Here is a 20,272-nt window from a genome sequence, read left to right as displayed (position 1 = left end):
AAAATGTCATCTAAACTGGCAACTGCCATCATTCTTCTCCTCTTATTGGGTTGTTGCAGTTTCTCACAAACAATCCTCGCGTTCCAAACATCAATTTTTAACTTTATCTACTCAACCACACCTAAAACTTTTCTCATCTCTTATCCATCGGCCACAATCTCTGGCACGAACCGATATCAGACCACTACTACAACGCCCTATTTTTATATCAAGACACAAATAATAGGTCTTCAGACAATTCCCTTGCTACCTACATTCCAGGTGATAAATTGTGGAGTTTTGGTGTCACCACTCTTGTCAAATTCAACAAGTTTAGTGGAATTTTTCACATGTGATTTGCCGACTGTTGATCTGCTCTCACAAACAGTCACAGTGAAAGTATCACCAAAAACAGCACAATTTATAGAGGGAACTTTTGTTGTGAATATGGGATTGCAATCTGGAGTTTTATTAAATGTGCTGAGTTCAGTGTTGGGAGTGGCAAATCCAGTTCTGTCACAAATTGAGATTGATGTTTTTAATACAAATCGAACGGACACTGTTCTGACGAGTGGATACTCAATGATGGCTCTAAATTTGTCTATGCCTTCGTTTTCAACCATGAATCCAATGCTTCCCGAGCCAGCTATCGATTCACAAACAGGTGAAAGATTCATGCCAATGAAGAAGAGTTTTTTTATCAATGCCAAGTTGAATACTAAATTGAAAAATTCAAATGCCAATATTAGATATAATTGGGACATTGTGAAAATAAGTGATAAAACAATGGAAATGAAAAGCTCTCTTTCAAAGACTAGTTTGATTAAGAATACGTTGGGAAATTATGAGAAAGTCACTAACTATCTTCAGGATAGAGAGCAAACCAATCAATTGGGAATTTCCATGTTGACCTTCTCAGAAGATGCAGATTTTGATTTTGACTCTGTTTATAGAATTTCATGTGTTGCCAAATGGTGGAATAGCACAAGTGCTACTTCAATCATGATTGGAAGATCGAATGATATTTATTTGAAAACACCAAAAAGATTTTTCCCTCAATTTGCTCAATTTAATTCAGTATTTTCAATTTCACCACTTGTGGAAAAGATGACAATAGAATTCACCTTCAATGTCACAGCACCATTTGTGTATGACGATCAATCTAATACTCCAGCAGATTCCAACTTGATGTTTGCCTTTGGTTATGTGAATGCAAAACTTGCTACTCGTTTGACAGGTGGTTCAGATGTTGTCATTAAATCAGGAATGGCTGACATTCCAAATTCTGAACTTTCACAATATGTAGTTCAGATTACACCATATTCTTCCAGCAAGCTACACAAATCCTACCTTCCTCCAGGATTTTCTCTAAGAAATGCAGAACATTTTAATAATACAATGATTTTGGATAATGCACCATTGGAATATAGACAAAATCCAGTGCTATTCGTTTATGATAGATATTATGGATTGAATAGGGTGTTTGTTTTGAGTGGTGGAATGTGTGTTTGTCCAGTTCCTCTCGATTCTGTTTATCCATTCATGGAAAATTTAAGGAATAGAGTTATTCAGGGTACCGTCGATTCGTTTCAAATCAAATCACTCATGGGAATGGTACAGAAAGCCTATGATGGAGGTGATCCAAAATATATTGACCTCATTCAGAGATCAGCATTTGGAGTGTTTATTTCATTGTTGAACACTATTGAAACACCAATCACTAATCCAAATAACAAGACTGAATATTCAAAGGCAGTTTCGAATATCATGGTTGCAGCTAAAATTTTGGAAATGTGGTCTTTCAATGCGACTCAATATCTGTCAACAATGGCCATCGATATGGAGAGTGACATTGTGAGTGGAATTCAAAAGTTTGTTAACATTATTAGAATTGATGCAAGATCCAACTCATTCACAGGAGAAAGTTCTAAAAATCAACCATTGGGTAGAATTGACTCCTCATTCATTTCTAGTGTATGCTCTTCCTTATCCAATATAATCCAAATCAACCAATCCATTAGGTCAAAGCTTATCAGTTCTATCAAATTACTTTCAGCTTCAATTGTGGATTCCATTTCACCTTCAGAGGAAAAAACTCTCATCACTGACAAGTTGACCTTCATTGTTAGAAAAGATTATGGATCGACTTATAACAGTAGTGAGGTGGTCATGGGTAGCTCAAATGCCATAACTGTTCCGCCAGGAACTGTGGTTCAAGGAAAGAAGCAAGCAGTGAGCGATTCTGATCTATTTGGTACAGAATATGTGCTCTACAGTGAGAATCCAAATTCCGACAAGAATCAAGATAACAGCTCACAAATTGTCAGTAACGTATTGTCTTTGAGATGTATTGATAATGGCGGAGAATATTTTCCACTTTCAGATCTTTCAGATCCAATTTCATTGAACTTTGAGGTAGAAGCATCTAGTTTGGATTCAATTCTCAAAACTAACAACATTTCCATGGAGAATATTACTTGTAGATATTGGAATGAAACAGTATCGGATTGGAGAACAAATGGATGTACTGTCAGCAGCTACTCAACAAAAGATGTCAATGGAACAATTTACTACTCGATTAATATGAAGGCATACCACACAACTCAATTTGCTGTATTTGTAGAACTAAGCCAAGATTTGTCAAATATCAAAAACTATACCTCTGAGCAAAAGACTGCCTATCACGTGTTGTGGGGATTCCAAATAGGTATTGGGTTTATTATCTGCATTGTTAGTTTGGTCATGCTCATTTTGCTATTCATTTACAGAAATCAGCAGCCAATCAAAGCTAAATATGTTGCTCCTTTCATTGGAATGGTATGCATTTTCTTGGACGCTCTTTTGGGAAGTGTCACAAAAAGCGCTGTCATGCTTGGATATTCTGTTTCAGGATCTGATTACTCTCCAATAGCACTCAACTCATTGACCTACATTTCTTCTACCATTTTGGGAGTAGCTCTCAGCATTAGTGTTCTCTCCTTTTTAATTCAAACTACAAGATATCATCTCCTCAGAAATATGTATTCCCTATTGCAAAGATCAGAAACAAAATCTCTCCAATTGTTGAATATCATCACCTCTAAAGGTATTTACATTGTTTCTGTTCTTTTACTCTTTGTATTCATCTTCCTCTACATGGGAGGAATGGCAGCTGCTAGAATTTCACAAGAGGTAATTGACAACTCTTCTGGACTAACCTCTAAAATCTATACGATAGCTACCTCCAGTTTTATTGGAGCTATATTAGTTCTTGCATTGGTAGCTCTTTCTGTCATGTTCGTTTTGGATTTGATTTTGAGTTATAACAGATACATGAAAATGAACAAATCTAAAGCTGGTTCCTATAGTGGATTGAAAGAGTCAACTGTGGAATTGCAAGATGTTCCAAGTCGAAAAGATAAGAAGGACATAATTTCAGTTGAAGAGGCTGTGAAGCTGGTCAAGGAATACTCATCGAACGGTTATAGATTCTTTATCATGGACGATCCACTTTTATTCAGATCTGAAACTCTACTATTCATTATATGTCTGTTAGTATTGGTATCTTCCTATGTATTCGGTATTGTAAATCTTGGGCTTTTTACTTCAAATTACAGCACCAAGTTGAGTACTACTGTTTCAACCTTTGAAATCTCATTAATTATGGAAATTATCAGATTGATTCTCACAGTAGTTTACTTTGTGTTGTACATTTTCGTATTTGGAGGATTGTCACTCATTTTCTACTTTAAAAATTACAGAAATTCAGTCAAGAAGGAACAGGATGCTACTCAAGAATTAGTAGAATTATTGAGTGATGAATTGGGTGCCAAATTATTCGAAAATTTTTGTACAAAAGAATTCTCCCTTGAGAATCTGAAATGTTACAATGAAATTTTGGAACTCAACACATCTTCCAATCTTATCAAAGATTGTTCAGCTTTCCGCGATAAATATTTGAGTGCATCTAGTCCCCTTGAAGTCAATATTCCAAATCCTACCAGAAAACTATTCATATCTCTATTTGAAAAACAAGCTTCACAATCAGAATTTTTAACAGCTTTGGACACTTTAAAAAGCGACATTGTACTAAACCTTTCTGATACCTACTCAAGATTTGGAGTTTCTAAAGATTATACCTCTTGGCAAAAATTGAAATCAGAACGAGAAAAATTCACCTCAAAGGTTGGAATGTCTATCTAATCATAACATCCTAGACATCAGTTTGAAGCCAAATAATAACCTTTATTCAACACTTTTGGTTTCAATGTGGGACTACCAGCTCACTCATCACGAAATTACAAATTATTACGGTGACAATGTTGCAAGCATGAAATCTTGTAATCTCCAGTACTTCCAGCACAATACTTTGAACAATCAGATCCTTGTGAATCACTCAAAGAAGAAATCAAATTAAGCAACTTATCACTTGCCTTCTTCTTCAACTTTCTAACACTTGGGAACAATTTCTTGACAATTTGACTATCAGAGGCATTTGGATACATTCTACGAATAATATCTCTCAAAAGAGAAACCGAGTTGGATGATTTTTCTTGTTGTTGAGCACTAACAGCACAAGCAAGCAAGAGAACCAAAGCAAGGACAATACAGAAAGAAATCTTATTCATATTGTTTAATTTTTTCAGAATGTTTAGAATAGAAATGAAATAGTTGTTGAAATTTAAAGGAAAATCACTATTCAACGTGCAAATTGGAAAAGAAATGTGTGTTTCAAGAATATGCCGGTATCCTCTCATGTTCTGTTGTATTGGTCATATTGTCTTGATAATAATTGGTAAGATTACAATAATATTGTAAATGAGTTTAATTAAACTGGTATGGATCTATCTTGTGTAGACAAAACTTTCCAATCGAGACAATGTTGATTGAAAAGGATGAACCCAACAGAAAGCTTATCACGCACATTATCACTCTCTAATTATCATGATAATACTTGAGTTATAAAGTTCATACTTCATCTTCCCAAGCAAATCAAGAGTGGCATCATTAATTCCTTAGCATCATTACTTTCTCTAATTCATATTGCCATTAGGAACCTTTCAAAGCTTGTCTAATGGATCTTTACATTGTTTAAAACGCTTGGATTCAGGCTCCCTTTATTATTACTGTTCTTTAGTTTGACCTGTTGAGAGGTGCAACAAGTTTGAATCAGATTCGTATTAAATGAAATGAGGTTCTTTTAAAAATTATGATGAAGAAACTTTGATTGTTTATAGTGAATGAAAACAATATGTTTGGAAGAGAGATGGGATTGAATCGAATAATATATTCGAAAGAGATGGAAAATGAACTAGAGCTCTTATCAGGCAAACAGTTATTCTTAAATTAGTGATGATTTGAATTGAAACCACCTCAATCACAAGCAGTCTTTCGAATCTATCACCAAATTCATTATTTCAAATTGCATTCTAAACTTTCGAATAGCAATGGTAATGAACTCACACAAGATCAAAAAAAGAATGAAAATTCAACCTATTGATTCATTCCAAAAGGTTTGTTCTAAGACATATTTCCAATAACATTCCACCATTTCTATTAGAATGATGAAACTATTGTAGAAGAAAGATCAGTTATCAAACCCATCCAAAAAACAAAATGTGGTGGAATCATTTCTGTGCGCACATTTATCATTATTCTCATCACCACATTGTTATTGACCTGTTCTCTCATGATCTGGTTGACTTCATTTGTTGGATCAAGGGAAGCAATGAGTTTCATGTCATTTGAGCTCATGTCAAGTGTTGGAGATTCAGTTTTACATTATATGGATGGTCAATTGAGACCATATATTGCAGCAACTGAATCTATTGCTGATGACTTCAATTTGCAGATTATTCCAAAGATTCCATCACTTTCGTATTTGCACAAAATGTTTATTAGATTCAAACCTTACGGTATTGGTTTATTTTTCAATGATTCGCTCAATAGTGTTAATGTTTTTGGACTAATTGGTGGCGAGTTTCCAGTTTGGTATACGAAACCAATAGACGAGAAAGTTCTATATGCAATTGGACTAAACACCCAATCACCAAATATCACTTCAACTAAAATGGTCACTAAAAGCCCGAACTATGAAACAATCTCACAAAGTTATTGGACTGTCACTTTATCCAATTTCAAAAATCTTGACGGAGCTTTTGGAATTCCATATGCAATTCCAGGAAATCCAAGTTACACGACCTATTATTGTGTTAAACTGTTTGAACCAAGTTTATACATGATGGGTGTGAAGCAGGTAGTTGGATTTGCCAAGACAAATATTTCATTAAGAATTATTCAGACATTTCTCAAGACAGTTGACGTTTTGAAAAATGGTTTTGTAATTGTGGCAGAAACAAACAATATGGTTATTGGAGGGAATATCAACACTACTGCTTTGGATGGTTTCTCTAGAGTTTCTATTTTTGATTTGATAGATTCGGATGCTGGATTCGTATTAGAAAGTTCTTTTAAGAAATTTGGTAGTTGGGAAGCAGCTCCATCGTTTTTCGAAGTGGAAAATCATTTTGTTGTGAAATTGGACTTTTCTTTAGTCAACCTAAAGTGGAATGTCTTTGTTGTGGTTGAGAAGAAGGAAATTGAGCTAGTTTCGAATATAACTTCTGGAGTTTCTGTTGGTATCACCATTCTCATTATCATATTTGGTGTTATAATGTCAATTTTGATAAGCCATACTGTCACTCATCCATTTACAATTCTAGAAAAAGAGTTTAGAAAAATCAAAACTATGGAACTTGAAAATGTTAACATTTCAGGAAGCAAATTTTCAGAAGTTGACACAATTTATATGTATCTTTATGAAATGACAGTTTGGCTGAATGAAATTAAAACATTCATACCAGAGAGTGTTTTCCTTCAATTACGATGTATTGAACTTGAGAAAAATGGTGTAGAAAGTCAAACTAAACATGAAGCTTCATCAGAATTAGAATCTCAACATGATGGAGTTTTGGAATCAAACTCATCAATGATTTCGAAAATCCAAGAGACGAGTAATTCTTTGTTTAAGATAGGGTTGAATAGAAAACAATGCTCAGTCATTAGGGTGAAACTTGAGAAATATTCGAAAGAGTTGAATAGTGTTGATGTTGGAAACTTGTTTGCAAAGATTATTTCTGGAATGACAGTCATTGCAAAGAATATTCAAGGCGACTTACAAGTAATAACAGTCGATGACTATCAAATTTATGTTTCGGATGGAATTGGAAGAAAGTCTTCGAATATTCTTGCCTTAGAAGCTGCTTTGAAACTGAGAAAGCTCATTTCTACAATCAACAAAACTTCTCAATCCCATATTCAATGCTCTATTGGCGTTAGTTCTGGAAAGAGCAATTCAGGAAATTTGGGAACTCATTCGTTTCGTATATTTACTATTGTTGGAAATGTTCCTTCGAATGCAGAGAAATTATCCTTACTTGCTTCTTCGCTACATTGTAACATTGTTTGTGATGAGAGTACATTGAACGAGAATACGAAACATCATTTTGTGTATCGACCAGTTGATAAGCTGTTACTAGATTCGGATGAAAATTCGAATGGAGTTTCGTCTATTGTTTTTGAAATTAATAAGGAAAAGGCAATAGAAGGTGATGGTAAGTTTGCGAATTTCAACTATTTTCTAATCAAATTCTAATAGAATGGATGTATGAATTGGAGCAACAAAAGGCAAATCAGAAATTTACCGAATTTGGAAATTTCTTTATTTACAATCAAAATTTAAAAGATTTGTCAAGAGAAGAAATTTTGAATTATTTACAAGAAATTGAGGGAAATTTGTTATGGAACAATCAGATCTTGATTCTACAACCAATGCGATTTCTCATAAATTATTGAAGAATTTGAAATTCTTTTACAATATTTATCAAAATTCAAATGAAAAGTTAGTTAACACAGAATTAATGAGAGAATATCATTCTCGAGTTCAGCATGTCGTTTTTGAAACTCTTCCCTCTATGGACCAGTTTTTTTCAAACTAATTGAATAACAAAAGAAATTTCGAATAATAAAGTTATAATATTACGCCTCTTTCCAACATGTTTATTCATTCGAAACTGATGAGCATGTTTGAAGCAATAAAATTGCAGTAATGTGTTTTCATGCATGCAAATATTTCATTATCTGAAAATTTGGGTAATTTGCAAGTTGTTTGTACAAAAAAAATGCCTGATTTGGATGAAGAGAAACCCATCCATAATCATCAACATCAACAGGTAAAAGCAACACGCTCGGAGGAAGCACTGCATCATGAAGATGACAAGGATGAGGAACAAAATATTAATAATCTTCTTCTTGATGATGATGAAGATGAAGAACAATTATCGGGAGGAGAAGGAGATTGTATGTTAGTGAAAATACAACAGCCAAAGGATCGAACACCATCATCATCATTGGAAGGTAATACAACAAGTGTTAAAGATTATTGCATATTGTACTTTTACTTGTTTTTGTATTTTCTTACCTTTGGATTGTTGAATCCTATTGCTTTTGAGCTTTTTGAAAGAGTTTATATAGCAGCATATGGAGATTCACATTTTGCAACGTTTATGTTTGGTTTTTTTAATTCATTTCCATGTTTGATATTCTTTTGTATTAGTCCAATTGTGGGAAACTTATCGGACAAGTATGGAAAGAAGAGGTTTTTGATAATATTTTCAATACTTTACAATGTGATATTTATTATTTATTTGACTCTTTCTGGATTGATTTCTTGGAAAGATGAAGAATTGATTTCTCCGATTGTTTGGATAAAAAAGAATAGTATAGTTCTGTATGCAATCGCATGTGTGATTCAAGGATTTGCCTTGGATATTATTCCATTAATCAATTCATTAATTTCAAATTATCATTATAGTAATAGTGAAAGTAATAAGGATTCTGGAATATTTGGAAATTTATCTAATTTATTTTCATATGTAGTTGCTATTATGGGACTTTCAACAACTATTGGATCAATAATCAGTGCACTAGTTTTAAAATTTATGGATATTGCTACTGTATTCGGATTAATTTTACTAGTGTCACTATTTTCGACCTTTGTACTTTTTAAATATTTACATGAACATGTTACTCAATCTAACGGAAAGAGTAACACTACTATTTTCGATCAACTTGTTTTTCCATTTAAATATATTGTTAAGATATTATTTTCTGGTGAAAAGGTTTTAATTTTTCTAATTATTACAAAACTATTGAGTACAATTTCATCATTTGCATTCTTTTCCACAATTACTCAATTTACTAGGTATAAGTACCATTTCACACCTAGTGACAATGGTTATTTACTCACAATTTTGGGGCTTTGTGCAATTTTGTCAAATTCCTTATTGTCAAAGCTGATTTTGAAAATTTCTAGGAATAGTGAAAAGCATGCTCTCTTACTGACTTGTATTTTCACTGCCCTATTATCCCTTTATTTCATTCTGTGTCCGAGTGGAGATTTAATTTATTTTGGAATGCTGCTATTGCTTATTGGTGCTAAAGAGGATGCTTTAAGAACTAGCTTGATTATATCAATATTTAACAAACCAGAGGAACAAGGCACACTTAATGGATGTTTGGGTTCTATATCAATTATTGGCAGGGCTATTGCTCCATTATTATTCTCTTTTGTTTTGAATGAATCTAGGGAAATATTTATAGATTTACCATTCGTAATTATCTTGATAATTCAAATTGTTGGTATTGCTATTGTTTTCAAAATCATTCGTATGAATTAAACTAGGATCTACCTAAAAACCATAGATTTTCATATATTATAGTCCATTTCGATTCTCACTTCTTCATTGTGAGAAAAATCTGTTTCAAATTAAACTTTAACTGAATCTAGTTGAAGTTTTCCCAAAGTCTTCTTATTGATCGTTGTTTGAGAGAATAAGGGGTGAGTAAAACTCCTCTAATGAATTTCAAAATATCCAATCCCATACTTATCAAATATTAATGCCAATTTGAAATCAGAAATTGAAACCTACAATATTCCAAGTATTCCTGATATCTGTCCGAATAAGCCTTCATAGGAATTATTATAAATCTCAGTAATGACATGCAGATTCAAGGTTGAATAGGCCACTGAAATAACAACAATATCATTCTCAGTCTGAGTGAGCTCTACCATTGAAAGTTGAGAAGTCCACCTTATTGAGTGTAATCCACCTTCACTGTTTGGTTTTAATCGTTTCGTGAAAACCTTAGTTAAAGAATAATAGTTATCATAACCAGAGATTGCACAATTCGTTTCAGAAAATACACTTGGAACAGTTCCATTCTCATGAAATGAAATTTGTAATCCAAAACGAGAATCTCTTGATTCAGGAGGGACCCTAAAATAGAAGGATATTGTTCCTGCATATCCAATTTCGGTAGCTATATCAGATAAATAATACGTCTCTCATTTCAAAAAATACTACTAACCTTGAATCCTTGAATTTGATCCATTATTAAACACCAAACAGTTAAACAATTGTCCATGTTGAAAGATTTGAACTGTATCATGATGAAAATCAAAATCCTCCACCACTCCACTCTTACCATTCACTCTCGTTGCATATTTCAATGTTAAATTACAATAATCACAAGATACCATTGCATTCCAATTACAAACAGTAACTGCTGGAAAATACATTGGCACACTTTCCACATAACTAGTGGCAGTGGTTGGATTATTCCTCGATGAAACAAAAGAATCGACCGAATAAACAATATACGAAGAACAAATAGCAGCTGCTACCAACCATCCGAACATTGTTATATATTCTGCCACAGAGGGCAGTGCAATCTTATACTTGTTCCAAAATAAGGGCTGTTTCGGAGGTGGTAAATGTTGAGGAATTTCTTTTTTAACCTTTTTCCTCTTATTAGCAACACTTTCATCATCGTGATGATCAGTTCCTATAGTGTGTGTCTTCCTTCCGACCTCAATAAATATGCTATCAGTGCTCACCTCCAGCTTTTTTCTGTGAATGGAAGACATTTTTTTTAAGGCGCCAAATTGGAACTCACTGTAATTTTGGATAACCAAAAAATGCAAAGCCTTAAAAGATCTTTATTGGTATATTGTTGTTGTAACTTAGTATAAATTGTAATAATACTATTTAATAAAAAGAATAAAGTTTTAAAAAAAATGAGAAAACTTCGTGTTGGATTATGTCAATTTATGGTCACGGCCGATAAGAGCAGAAATATTAAAAATGCAATCGATAAGATTAAAAAGGTGAAGGAGATGGGTGCTGATTTGGTTGTACTTCCCGAATGTTTTAATAGGTAGGTGGTGATGATTTGATTGTGGAAAGGAATAATTTATTGTGGATGTTGAATTGTTGATCATGATCGGAATGTGAAAGTCCATACGGAACACAATTCTTTAAACAATATGCTGAGGATCCAAGTGATTCTCCAACATTGAATGAAATGTCAAAAGCAGCCAAGGAAAATGATATTTATTTAATTGCTGGATCTATACCAACTAAATCTCAAACTGTGGATAAAATGTTTAATAGTTGTTTTGTGTTTGATAGAGATGGAAAAACTGTTGGAAGATTTGATAAGATTCACTTATTTGAATTGGATACACCAACTTTGAAATTTAAAGAATCAGAAGTATTGTCACCAGGATCAGATTTACTTTCATTTGAAATGCCAGAATTCAATGCTAAAATTGGTATTGGAATTTGTTTTGATATTAGATTCCCTGAATTAGCATCTATTTATCAAACTCAAAGAAATATTAATATGATGGTATTCCCAGCTGCTTTCAATAAGGTCACAGGACCACTCCATTGGAATTTATTGGCCAGGGGAAGAGCTGTCGACAATCAAATATTCACCGTATTGTGTTCACCTGCCAGAGATGAGCAAGCTGGTTATGTTGCGTATGGACACAGTTTAATATCCAATCCACTAGGAGATATTATCAAGGAACATGATGAATCTGAATCTGTGTCTGTAACTGAGATTGACTTGGACCAAGTTACTACTGTCAGATCTCAAATTCCAACCCTTCCAAATAAGAGATATGAACTCTATGAAAAATTAAGGCATTAAATTTATTTCACATGAATATGTACAGGGTTTAATCATCTTCTTCCAATTGGGCAAGCTCCTCCTCAGTCAACCCTTCCAAATCATCATCATCATCGTCATCCATTACTTCGTCCTCATCAATTTCAAATTCAAAGTCCTCATCATCAAGATTTTGTGGAGTTTGTGGTTCTGGCTTGTATCTGAAAGGCTCTGGCATAGCGAATCCAAGTGGAAGTGAGTTGTTGGCCTTTTCAGCAAGCTTTTTACATCTATCCAAAAATCCCTTCTTGTTATTTCTCCACTCAACTGAAGCATCAACGTTAGCAGGAGATGAAAAATTAGGATCAGATAACATTGAAATAACAGAAAGAAGAATAGTTTCTGGTGTTTGGGTTGGATTCCACCTTTCCTCAGGTCTGTTGATTATAGTGTGATTAGATTAAAAATAAAATTGTTGATTGATCAAGTTAATTATTAAACAATAATTTGATCATATTAATAAATTCCAATCAAGTAGATTTACAAACCTTTCTCCAGACATTTCATCTTCTCCAGGAGGGTGTAAAATACTTTAATTTTGTTTAATATTTTCCAATAAGCTGTGCAAACATACCTAATACAAACTTTTCCGTCTATTAATATACAATATTATTATTATTATAAAACAATACAATATTATTATTATTATAAAACAATCCGATGATCCAATAACAATTCCTTCATATAAACTTACCTGTGTAAACATTTGGATGCCAGAATTCGCTTACGAAGGTAAGAACTGGTGGAGAGAATGGATAATCTTCAGGGAAATCAATGGTTCCAACATAAATACCATTCTCAAAAGGAGTATCTGATGGTCCTTTAATAAAGAATCTCCACTTGTAAACATCCGATTCATCAATCAATTCAACAGTGAAGCCTTCAACAGGTTCCTTCTGCATCTTCTTCAATTGATTTATCAAGATACGTGCCGATGATGAAGAACTCATTTTAATAAGCTATATACAATGTATTGTCTTTTTGTATGATGTTAGTAAAGTACGACCACTGAACAATGTTGTGATGTGCTTTTTGCTGCAAAAAGGAGTCAAAAACAAGTGACGTAAATTTTTTTGTAAATTTTTGATTTGTTTGGTGTTGATGCAACTAATTGAACATCAAGCTAAAAAAAGCTTGTTAATTGAACAACTGAATGGTTTGTTAGATTGCAAAAATTAAAGTTTAATATTGGCATGCCTAATCTGAATTGTAACCAGTCTCAAACCTGGAAATTTCAGACATGACTTCAAACACTTCCTTGTTGTCAGCAATAACACCAGTCTTTTTCTTATCTTGGTATTCTTCCTGCTTTTTTCGTTCTTGGTCTTGTTTCTTTTTTTGTTTAATGAAAGGTGTTCCAATATCTTCTTCCATGATGGTTCTCTTTGTTTGTTGTAGGGTTCTGAATTGTCTATCTCTATCTCTGTGTAAATGTCTACTCAGTAACACATCCTTATTATTGTACAAATATTCACAAAATGCTTGGTCGTATTCTGGGTTGAGTGTGTTTCTCTTTGTTGTTTTCAATGCTTCGGCATTCATCATGCTTTCAGAAAATGTATTAAGAGACTTTGTCAAGTGTTCTCTATCTTTTAGAGAGTTGAGATGATGTCTATTAGTTCCTGCAGGCATATCCAATAAGAGAGATTGCTCCAATTGCTGTCTTTGAAACCTTCTCTCATGAAGTTTAGACCTTATTTCCTCCCTTCGTTCCTGTATATAACTCATTCTCAAATCCTCATAGTAGAATTGATCCAATAAATCTTGTTGCAATTTAAGGGCCACTTCTGCATCAGCCTTCAGTACTTCATAATTCCTATTTAAATATAATCTTTTTCTTTCCTCCTTTTCAATCATGTCCCTCTCGGTTTGAGCAAATTGCTCTTCCTGAGTTTTTGGTTTTGGCCTTGCCATTGCCATAGTGGCTTCCTTTCTCTCATAATAGGTATCATAGAAAGCACCAGCTTCTTCATTCCGATTAGCACATCATGATGTTTATTAATCAACCTACCACTCACGTTGTTGTTTTTTTTATCCATCTTTGAGGTGTTCAGTAACGTGCTGTAGTTGAGTTTTGTGGCGGGAAACTAACTTGGCACCTATTAATGTTCCATAACCATTTTATTAAAATTCCATTAATGAATTCAAAGTAAATGTAATAATTAATGAAGGTCATCGTAATAATAATTAATAAATATTATTGAAATAAGTTAAAAATCATTTTTATAATACATGTAAGTACAGTGCAAGACATATCACTTATGGTTCCTTGATTCCGATCAAGCTCTTCAATTTTTAAATAATTATTATCTATATTGTTATTAATCAATCCAGCACAAAATATCGGGTAGTATTTACTTTTTAGGAGGTGTTGTTGGCTGTGGGGTTGTGGTTATCGAAAACAAATCAGCATACTCTAGATCTTTAGAAAGAAAATTATTAATTTGTTGTATAACTTCAACTTTTACACTTGTAGGAATCTCGGATCTTGCGATTGGAAGCATATCATGTACTATTCCTGGTATCGATAGTTGTCCAAACTCTTGTTCTTCCATTGTTTTTTTAAAGGCTTCCGAAACTCTAGCATGCCATCCATTTTCTTCCAATCTCAATTTTAATAATTCCTTTAATCTTTCCATTTCTCCACTTTGTTTCACCTTTTCAAAAATGTTGTTTTCCTCTTGTGTTATGGCCTTTTCAAGATCGACCACTGGTTGTTCTGGCATTTTTTTAATAAAAATTATTTAATTTATTTGGCGCCAATCCAAGTTTTATTCATCTTTGGATGGTTGTTCTGTTGAACTTTCTTGCTGTTTGAGTTTGGCTTCTTTCATTGCATTTCTGTGTCTCTTTGTCCTTTCTTTGAGCTCTTCTTTAGTATATGGTGATCCATTACTCCAATCTTCAATCTCTTCAATTGTACAGACATTCTCATTCACTCGACACAAAATATTGAAAACATCAACGTGAATTCCAAAGAGTTCTTCTTGACATTTCTCTCTACGATATTTGCTTCTTGGATCTAATTTAATTAAATCTTCAAAGAGTGATTTAACTTCATCGACTGTCTTGTAAAATGTGGATTTTTTCAATAGAGTTTCAATCATTTCTAATGATCGTTCTGTGAATTTCACTTGTGTAATTTCTTGTTGTTTTCTTGGCATATTTTCCATCCAATCTGCAACTTTGGCAAATAAATTACTATCAGTACTATCATCGAGTTCAACAGTGGAGGCACTTGGAATTGATGAACTAGTTTCTTCATCAGTCTTTCGTTTCTTTGTTGAGTTTTCCGAGTTTTCTTCAAAATATTTCTTCACAATTTCTTTAAGAAGAGGTAATGAGAGAGGTTGTTCCATAACCATATCATATTCTGGAATGTATGGTTTAATATCAACAATAGGAGTTCCATCAACTAAATCAATTCCTGATAAATGTAAAATTGCATTATTATTTTCATCTCTTTCAATTCTATCCAATTTAACAACACTCATTCCTAAAGGATTTGGTCTATATGGAGCTCTACAACTCAAGGAACCAATTTTCTTTCCGTTCATTCTTGGTGGACGAACTTTAGCCTTTTGCATCATTTGAAATTTGGTTAATTCTGTCCCTGATGATGCTGCATTATCATTTTCATCATTCGGAGCAGCTAAATTATTATTTTGATGGAAAACCCAGAATAACCAAATGTGAGAAAATCCTTCCAAACCCTCCACAAAATGTTGTGTATTGCTTGTAAAACCTCCAAATTTTAATAAAAGTCTTCCTCTAGCCTTCGGAACGATGAGAGATTGTCGAGGACATCCTGTTTTTTGTTTAAAGACTGATTCCAAAAATCCCAAAACTTCAAATTGAAAGCTCTTTCTAACAACTTGTTGAACGGTTGATGAAGAAGCACTTGTTGACATTTTTTTAAGTTTAATTTATTATTCAAAATCATATGTGCACTATATGAATACTTTGATATCCATATCTGTTTTTACTTGTGTTTATCTTAACATGATTAGTTTCTTATCCATACAATTCAGGGAAAATATTTGACTTTACCTCTGCTGGTACCGCGTTTAGTAATTTTATCTAAAAATGAGGGTTGGCAAGACTTATTTGTCAAAACCAAAAGAGTCTCCTAATAAATAATATTGAGGTGGTTAAGAAATTGTAAATAAGGATGCCATGGTTGGTCCCATAAGTTGGCGAACCATCATCAACAAAAATACAAAACACGCTTCAAGCAGCACTGGCGAATCAATTCGTAGTCAATTCGAATTTTATTCCGAGGCTACCTCATAATTTAGTGTTTGGCTATTAAACCAAATGAATGAAAAAATGTGGACACACAAATTATCATGGCTGTTAAGGAGAGGATTAATAAATGAACATGATAATTTGGCTGTGTAAAACAATTAATAATGAAGAACCAAATCAAGTGTCAAATTACCATGTCAAGAAATTAAAAGTACAAATATATGAATGAACATTACAAAGTATTCTTTTGGGCTTTTTAAAAAAAATAGAGAGTAAAACACACACAGATTTTTCTCATTCAAATACTCATCATCACACTACTACTGTTACATCTCAACTGAAATGAACATGCTGGCTCGGAACGGTGATCAAAACAATTTCCCACTCGATTCAACCTTTCTTTGGATTAATAATTGTCTAATGCAAATATTACAACAAGCAATGGTTTGGTTGGATGCAGACAAGGATTCGAGTAGGGATTTTGTGGCCCTATTGATAACAATTGTTGGATCGGTGGCAACATTGATTGGATTGGAATTGATTGGGAAATTGTTACCAGAGAAGGTGAGAAGAAAATTGGTTCATATATTCATGGGACCTGTTTACTTGTTGTTTTGGAATTTATTTGAGGGAAATTCATTGAAATCGAGAGTGATATGTGCTTTGGTTCCTGGATTTTTGACTTTTTATTTTGTCTTGTTGGGTTTGTGTTTGATTTTTGGATTTATTAATGTTTGATTTAATAATTAATATTTGATTGTAATGAATTTAATGAAAATTATAATATTTGAATAGGATTGGGTATTGCAAAGAATGAATTACTTGTTAGGACATTATCGAGATCTGGAGATCCAAAGGAAATTCTCAAAGGACCCACAATTTATGGATTGGTATTTGTGTTGAGTACTGTTCTCTTTTGGAGAAATGATCCAAAAGCAATAGTTTCGTTAATGATCTTGTGTGGAGGTGATGGATTTGCAGATATTATTGGAAGAAGTTATGGAGATAGTTTTAGATTCTCTAATTCAAAATCATTGGTTGGAAGTTTGGGAATGTTTTTGGGTGGATTTATTTTCAGTTTTATTTATCTGAGATATTTTGAAGTGAATGGCATTCTTTCATTTTCAACATTTGACAATGTGACTCAATTGTTTATTATTAATTTGTAAGTGATTTTCAAATGAAATTTAATACTAAGGTTAAAAAAGAATTTGTACTGTTATTGAGGCAGTTTCATCTGAAGGACCAAAGAAAACTAAACTTGTCCAGATATATGGAGAAGATAATGTTACAGTGTCAGTGGCTGCTTGTATTCTATCAATGATACTATTTAAATAATTCGACCCTTATTTATGAACCATTCCACAATAAAATAAACAAAACCTTTCTCAAATATGATCCAGAAATTACTTGTTATGACATCAATTCAACTCAATAATTTATTAATTAATCAACTTTAGAGATTGATGCTTTGTAAGATGTGCTGAGGAATGAGTGGTGAGTGTCTCTAGTGTAAACGCCTCAACTGAATAAATTTCAAAGTCTGTTGTCGAAGTGAGTGGATCATTTCCATAGGTTTCGCTTTTGTGTGAAGATCCATATTTAAGATCGGCATCCAACGTAAAGGCAAATCCATCTCCTCCTCCACCAACTGCTAATTGTTTTGCAGATGACAATTGGAAATATTCATTTGTCTTCATCCATTTGTAGGCATGAATGGTTGGTTGTGGTTTGTTATCTTTAAGTGGGTGTTCTACAAGGACAAAATCTTCATGATCTTCAGGTTCTTCCTTTTCTTCCTCTTCTTTTTGTTTGTCAAATTTGAAAACAAAAGACTCAGCATCTCCATAATATTTATCCTATTATAGTAATTGTAAAATGTGTCAAAATTGTGAAAAAACTTACTCTCTTTGTCAATTCAATCTCGCAAGTTAAAAAGGCTCCAAATACTTCGCCATGTGTTGTTTCCACTACAATAATTATTGGTTGATTTTCAGCAACTTTTCTGTACAATGTAAGTAAGCTGATACCATGTTCTTGGGTAGAGTACAATAAAACTAAATTCTTATTACGGAACCTTAGAGGGAATGAAAGAGATAATTCCCTCAATTGTGATTCTTTCAATGAAACTGGACTAGTGGCCTCTAAAACTTGTGGAGTCTTAAAGTGCATCATCATATCGTGATGTAAATTCTTTGGGTAGTGGAATTGTTGGACTGGTGGGCTTCCAGATTTTGTTGAAAGATGATTGTGATCCTCAGTTGGAGTGCCAACTGTTTTTGAGGTAGCAGATGACTTTTGGGGAGGTGTAATATATGGCTCAATAACTTCACCAGTAAATGGAAGGATAGAGAGGAAGGAGCTAGATCTTCCTCTTGTCCTTTCCACTTCTATATTGCTAGTAGTGGTGGTTGTGGAAACGGTTTGTTTAGGGCTTGAATTGTTAGGGCTAATTGGTGGTGAGCGATCATCCAATTCTTCAACGAATGGTTGAGCATTTGATCCAGATCTACTTCTAAATCCTACAATATTCCAAAAACCTTTACCAACGGATGCAACTCCTGAAGCAACAGATTCAGCCACACTACCAACACCTGAGGCAACTGTTCCTACACCATTTGAAACTCCCGAAGCAACTGTTCCCACTCCAGTGGCCATACCTGAAGCAACAGAGCCAACCACATTAGTTGAAGCTCTTGTGACATTTCCTACTCCATGTGCAACACCAGAGGCAATATTAACAGCAGTATTTCCAACTGATTCAACAACGTTATCAGCAAAGTTGAATGCTGATGTTGTCAGGTGTGATTCCTTATTTGCAGCATTAGAAGATGCTCTGCTCCTTCTACCAATTTCTTGGAGAACTGCCTGTTGTGATTGAATTTGCAAAGCAAGACGTTCCGATTCCTCCTTCTTTTTCCTTTCCTCCTGTTTTCTTTCCTCATCTTCCAACTGTTTCATTAGTGTATAGATTTGTGATTTACGTTCCTCTCTTCTAATTCTTTGTTCAAAGTGTTTTTCATTCTTAATTTTAACTTTTGTTCCTCCATCAAGTCTATCCAATAGTGAATATTCGGGATTGGCATTTAGGAAATCGTCAATATCCATTCCATTCCTAAGAGCAGCTCCTGCAACTGTACAGTCACAATCTACCGCAAAATCGATATATGGTGATTCAGTTGGTGATGATGGTTCCTCTCCTAATTTTCTAATTTTTTGAATAATATCGCGTGTAGTTTCATTCAATTCTTCTTCTTCCTCGATTTTGTTATTATTATTATTTACAGCTGTAGATGTTGTTGTGGTGGTTGTGTTGGTAGTATTATTCGGATTTGATTTATTCTGGCGTTGATCATCAACAATTTCGGTATTATTAATGATTTGATTAGCATCATGATGATGACTATTCACATTTTCTGAAATTTCTTGTTGTTTATTAGCATTGGAAACAACATCAGTACCGATTAAATCTCCATATTGTATTGCATTCGTCCTCTCCGACTCTGTTGGATTGTTGAGCATTTTTGTTATTGTTGTTTAATGACCAAAATAATCTTGTCAGAATTTGGAAGATTTTTAGGTTATGACTTTCACTATTAAGTTTTGATTGGAAAGTATTAATAATCGAGATACTATCAAAAAATCAGATCCAATATCTTTCTTGAGTTTCTTATGGATCAAGAAGATACTAGTAAAAAAGATGTCAAGTGTGGAATGACAATTAGCTCAAAGATTGGTTGTGGCCTTGTCGTGCATGTGATATTCCATTTCTAATTGGCGAAGCTTATTCTCATCAATGAAGGATTGTTTCTTCCAAGCAATCATGTAGGTATTGAGGACATATTGAGATTCTAATTCGTTCAAACTTTGGAAGGTAATCGTTTTGAAATCCAATTCATTTTCTAACATGCGCAGGTAAGTGGTGGCATACCTCACATAATCAAAAGCATTACTTAACATGTTATAGTCACCTTTCTCTGACAATGCCAAA

General features: G+C 33.5%; 6 protein-coding genes across 6 annotated transcripts; 2 read left to right on the top strand and 4 right to left on the bottom strand.

The window, feature by feature from the left end:
- Positions 1–3: 3 nt before the first annotated feature.
- On the top strand, positions 4–10,853 carry NAEGRDRAFT_54524 (uncharacterized protein; the record flags this gene model as incomplete). The annotated part of the gene is made up of 4 exons (XM_002668924.1): positions 4–4,143; positions 5,519–7,571; positions 8,122–8,373; positions 10,834–10,853. The coding sequence occupies 4 exons, from the start codon at positions 4–6 to the stop codon at positions 10,851–10,853; spliced, it is 6,465 nt and encodes a 2,154-aa protein (XP_002668970.1).
- A 1,144-nt stretch (positions 10,854–11,997) lies between these two features.
- Positions 11,998–13,089, bottom strand: NAEGRDRAFT_83355 (uncharacterized protein). The gene is made up of 4 exons (XM_002668905.1): positions 12,728–13,089; positions 12,608–12,626; positions 12,522–12,563; positions 11,998–12,410 (listed from the first exon to the last, which is right to left on the bottom strand). The coding sequence occupies exons 1-4, from the start codon at positions 12,981–12,983 to the stop codon at positions 12,044–12,046; spliced, it is 684 nt and encodes a 227-aa protein (XP_002668951.1). The 5' UTR covers positions 12,984–13,089; the 3' UTR covers positions 11,998–12,043.
- Positions 13,090–13,230: 141 nt separating this feature from the next.
- Positions 13,231–13,953, bottom strand: NAEGRDRAFT_76126 (uncharacterized protein; the record flags this gene model as incomplete). Its single annotated transcript, XM_002668904.1, has 1 exon — positions 13,231–13,953. One exon carries the CDS (start codon positions 13,951–13,953, stop codon positions 13,231–13,233), a length of 723 nt encoding a protein of 240 aa, XP_002668950.1.
- An 808-nt stretch (positions 13,954–14,761) lies between these two features.
- On the bottom strand, positions 14,762–15,944 carry NAEGRDRAFT_60050 (uncharacterized protein; the record flags this gene model as incomplete). The annotated part of the gene is made up of 1 exon (XM_002668903.1): positions 14,762–15,944. One exon carries the CDS (start codon positions 15,942–15,944, stop codon positions 14,805–14,807), a length of 1,140 nt encoding a protein of 379 aa, XP_002668949.1. The 3' UTR covers positions 14,762–14,804.
- A 609-nt stretch (positions 15,945–16,553) lies between these two features.
- NAEGRDRAFT_82848 (uncharacterized protein) lies at positions 16,554–17,675 on the top strand. Its single transcript, XM_002668923.1, has 3 exons — positions 16,554–16,984; positions 17,077–17,446; positions 17,490–17,675. The coding sequence occupies exons 1-3, from the start codon at positions 16,624–16,626 to the stop codon at positions 17,617–17,619; spliced, it is 861 nt and encodes a 286-aa protein (XP_002668969.1). The 5' UTR covers positions 16,554–16,623; the 3' UTR covers positions 17,620–17,675.
- A 28-nt stretch (positions 17,676–17,703) lies between these two features.
- Positions 17,704–19,803, bottom strand: NAEGRDRAFT_82284 (uncharacterized protein; the record flags this gene model as incomplete). The annotated part of the gene is made up of 2 exons (XM_002668902.1): positions 17,704–18,140; positions 18,187–19,803. 2 exons carry the CDS (start codon positions 19,801–19,803, stop codon positions 17,724–17,726), a joined length of 2,034 nt encoding a protein of 677 aa, XP_002668948.1. The 3' UTR covers positions 17,704–17,723.
- Positions 19,804–20,272: the final 469 nt, after the last annotated feature.

The sequence above is a fragment of the Naegleria gruberi genome (assembly GCF_000004985.1).
Source record: "Naegleria gruberi genomic scaffold NAEGRscaffold_91, whole genome shotgun sequence".
In the NCBI taxonomy this organism is placed as follows: Eukaryota; Heterolobosea; class Eutetramitea; order Acrasida; family Naegleriidae; genus Naegleria; species Naegleria gruberi.
This window is presented reverse-complemented; position numbering and strand designations above follow the sequence as displayed.

Excerpts from the sequence above, each read along its gene's own strand:
- NAEGRDRAFT_83355 (XM_002668905.1), bottom strand. The coding sequence starts at position 12,983 with ATGAGTTCTTCATCATCGGCACGTATCTTGATAAATCAATTGAAGAAG. Across the intron at positions 12,411-12,521 it reads GATGAAATGTCTGGAGAAAG|ACCTGAGGAAAGGTGGAATC; the intron begins GTTTGTAAATCT and ends TATAATCAACAG.
- NAEGRDRAFT_82848 (XM_002668923.1), top strand. The coding sequence starts at position 16,624 with ATGAACATGCTGGCTCGGAACGGTGATCAAAACAATTTCCCACTCGAT. Across the intron at positions 16,985-17,076 it reads TTTTTATTTTGTCTTGTTGG|GATTGGGTATTGCAAAGAAT; the intron begins GTTTGTGTTTGA and ends ATATTTGAATAG. Across the intron at positions 17,447-17,489 it reads CAATTGTTTATTATTAATTT|AATTTGTACTGTTATTGAGG; the intron begins GTAAGTGATTTT and ends AGGTTAAAAAAG.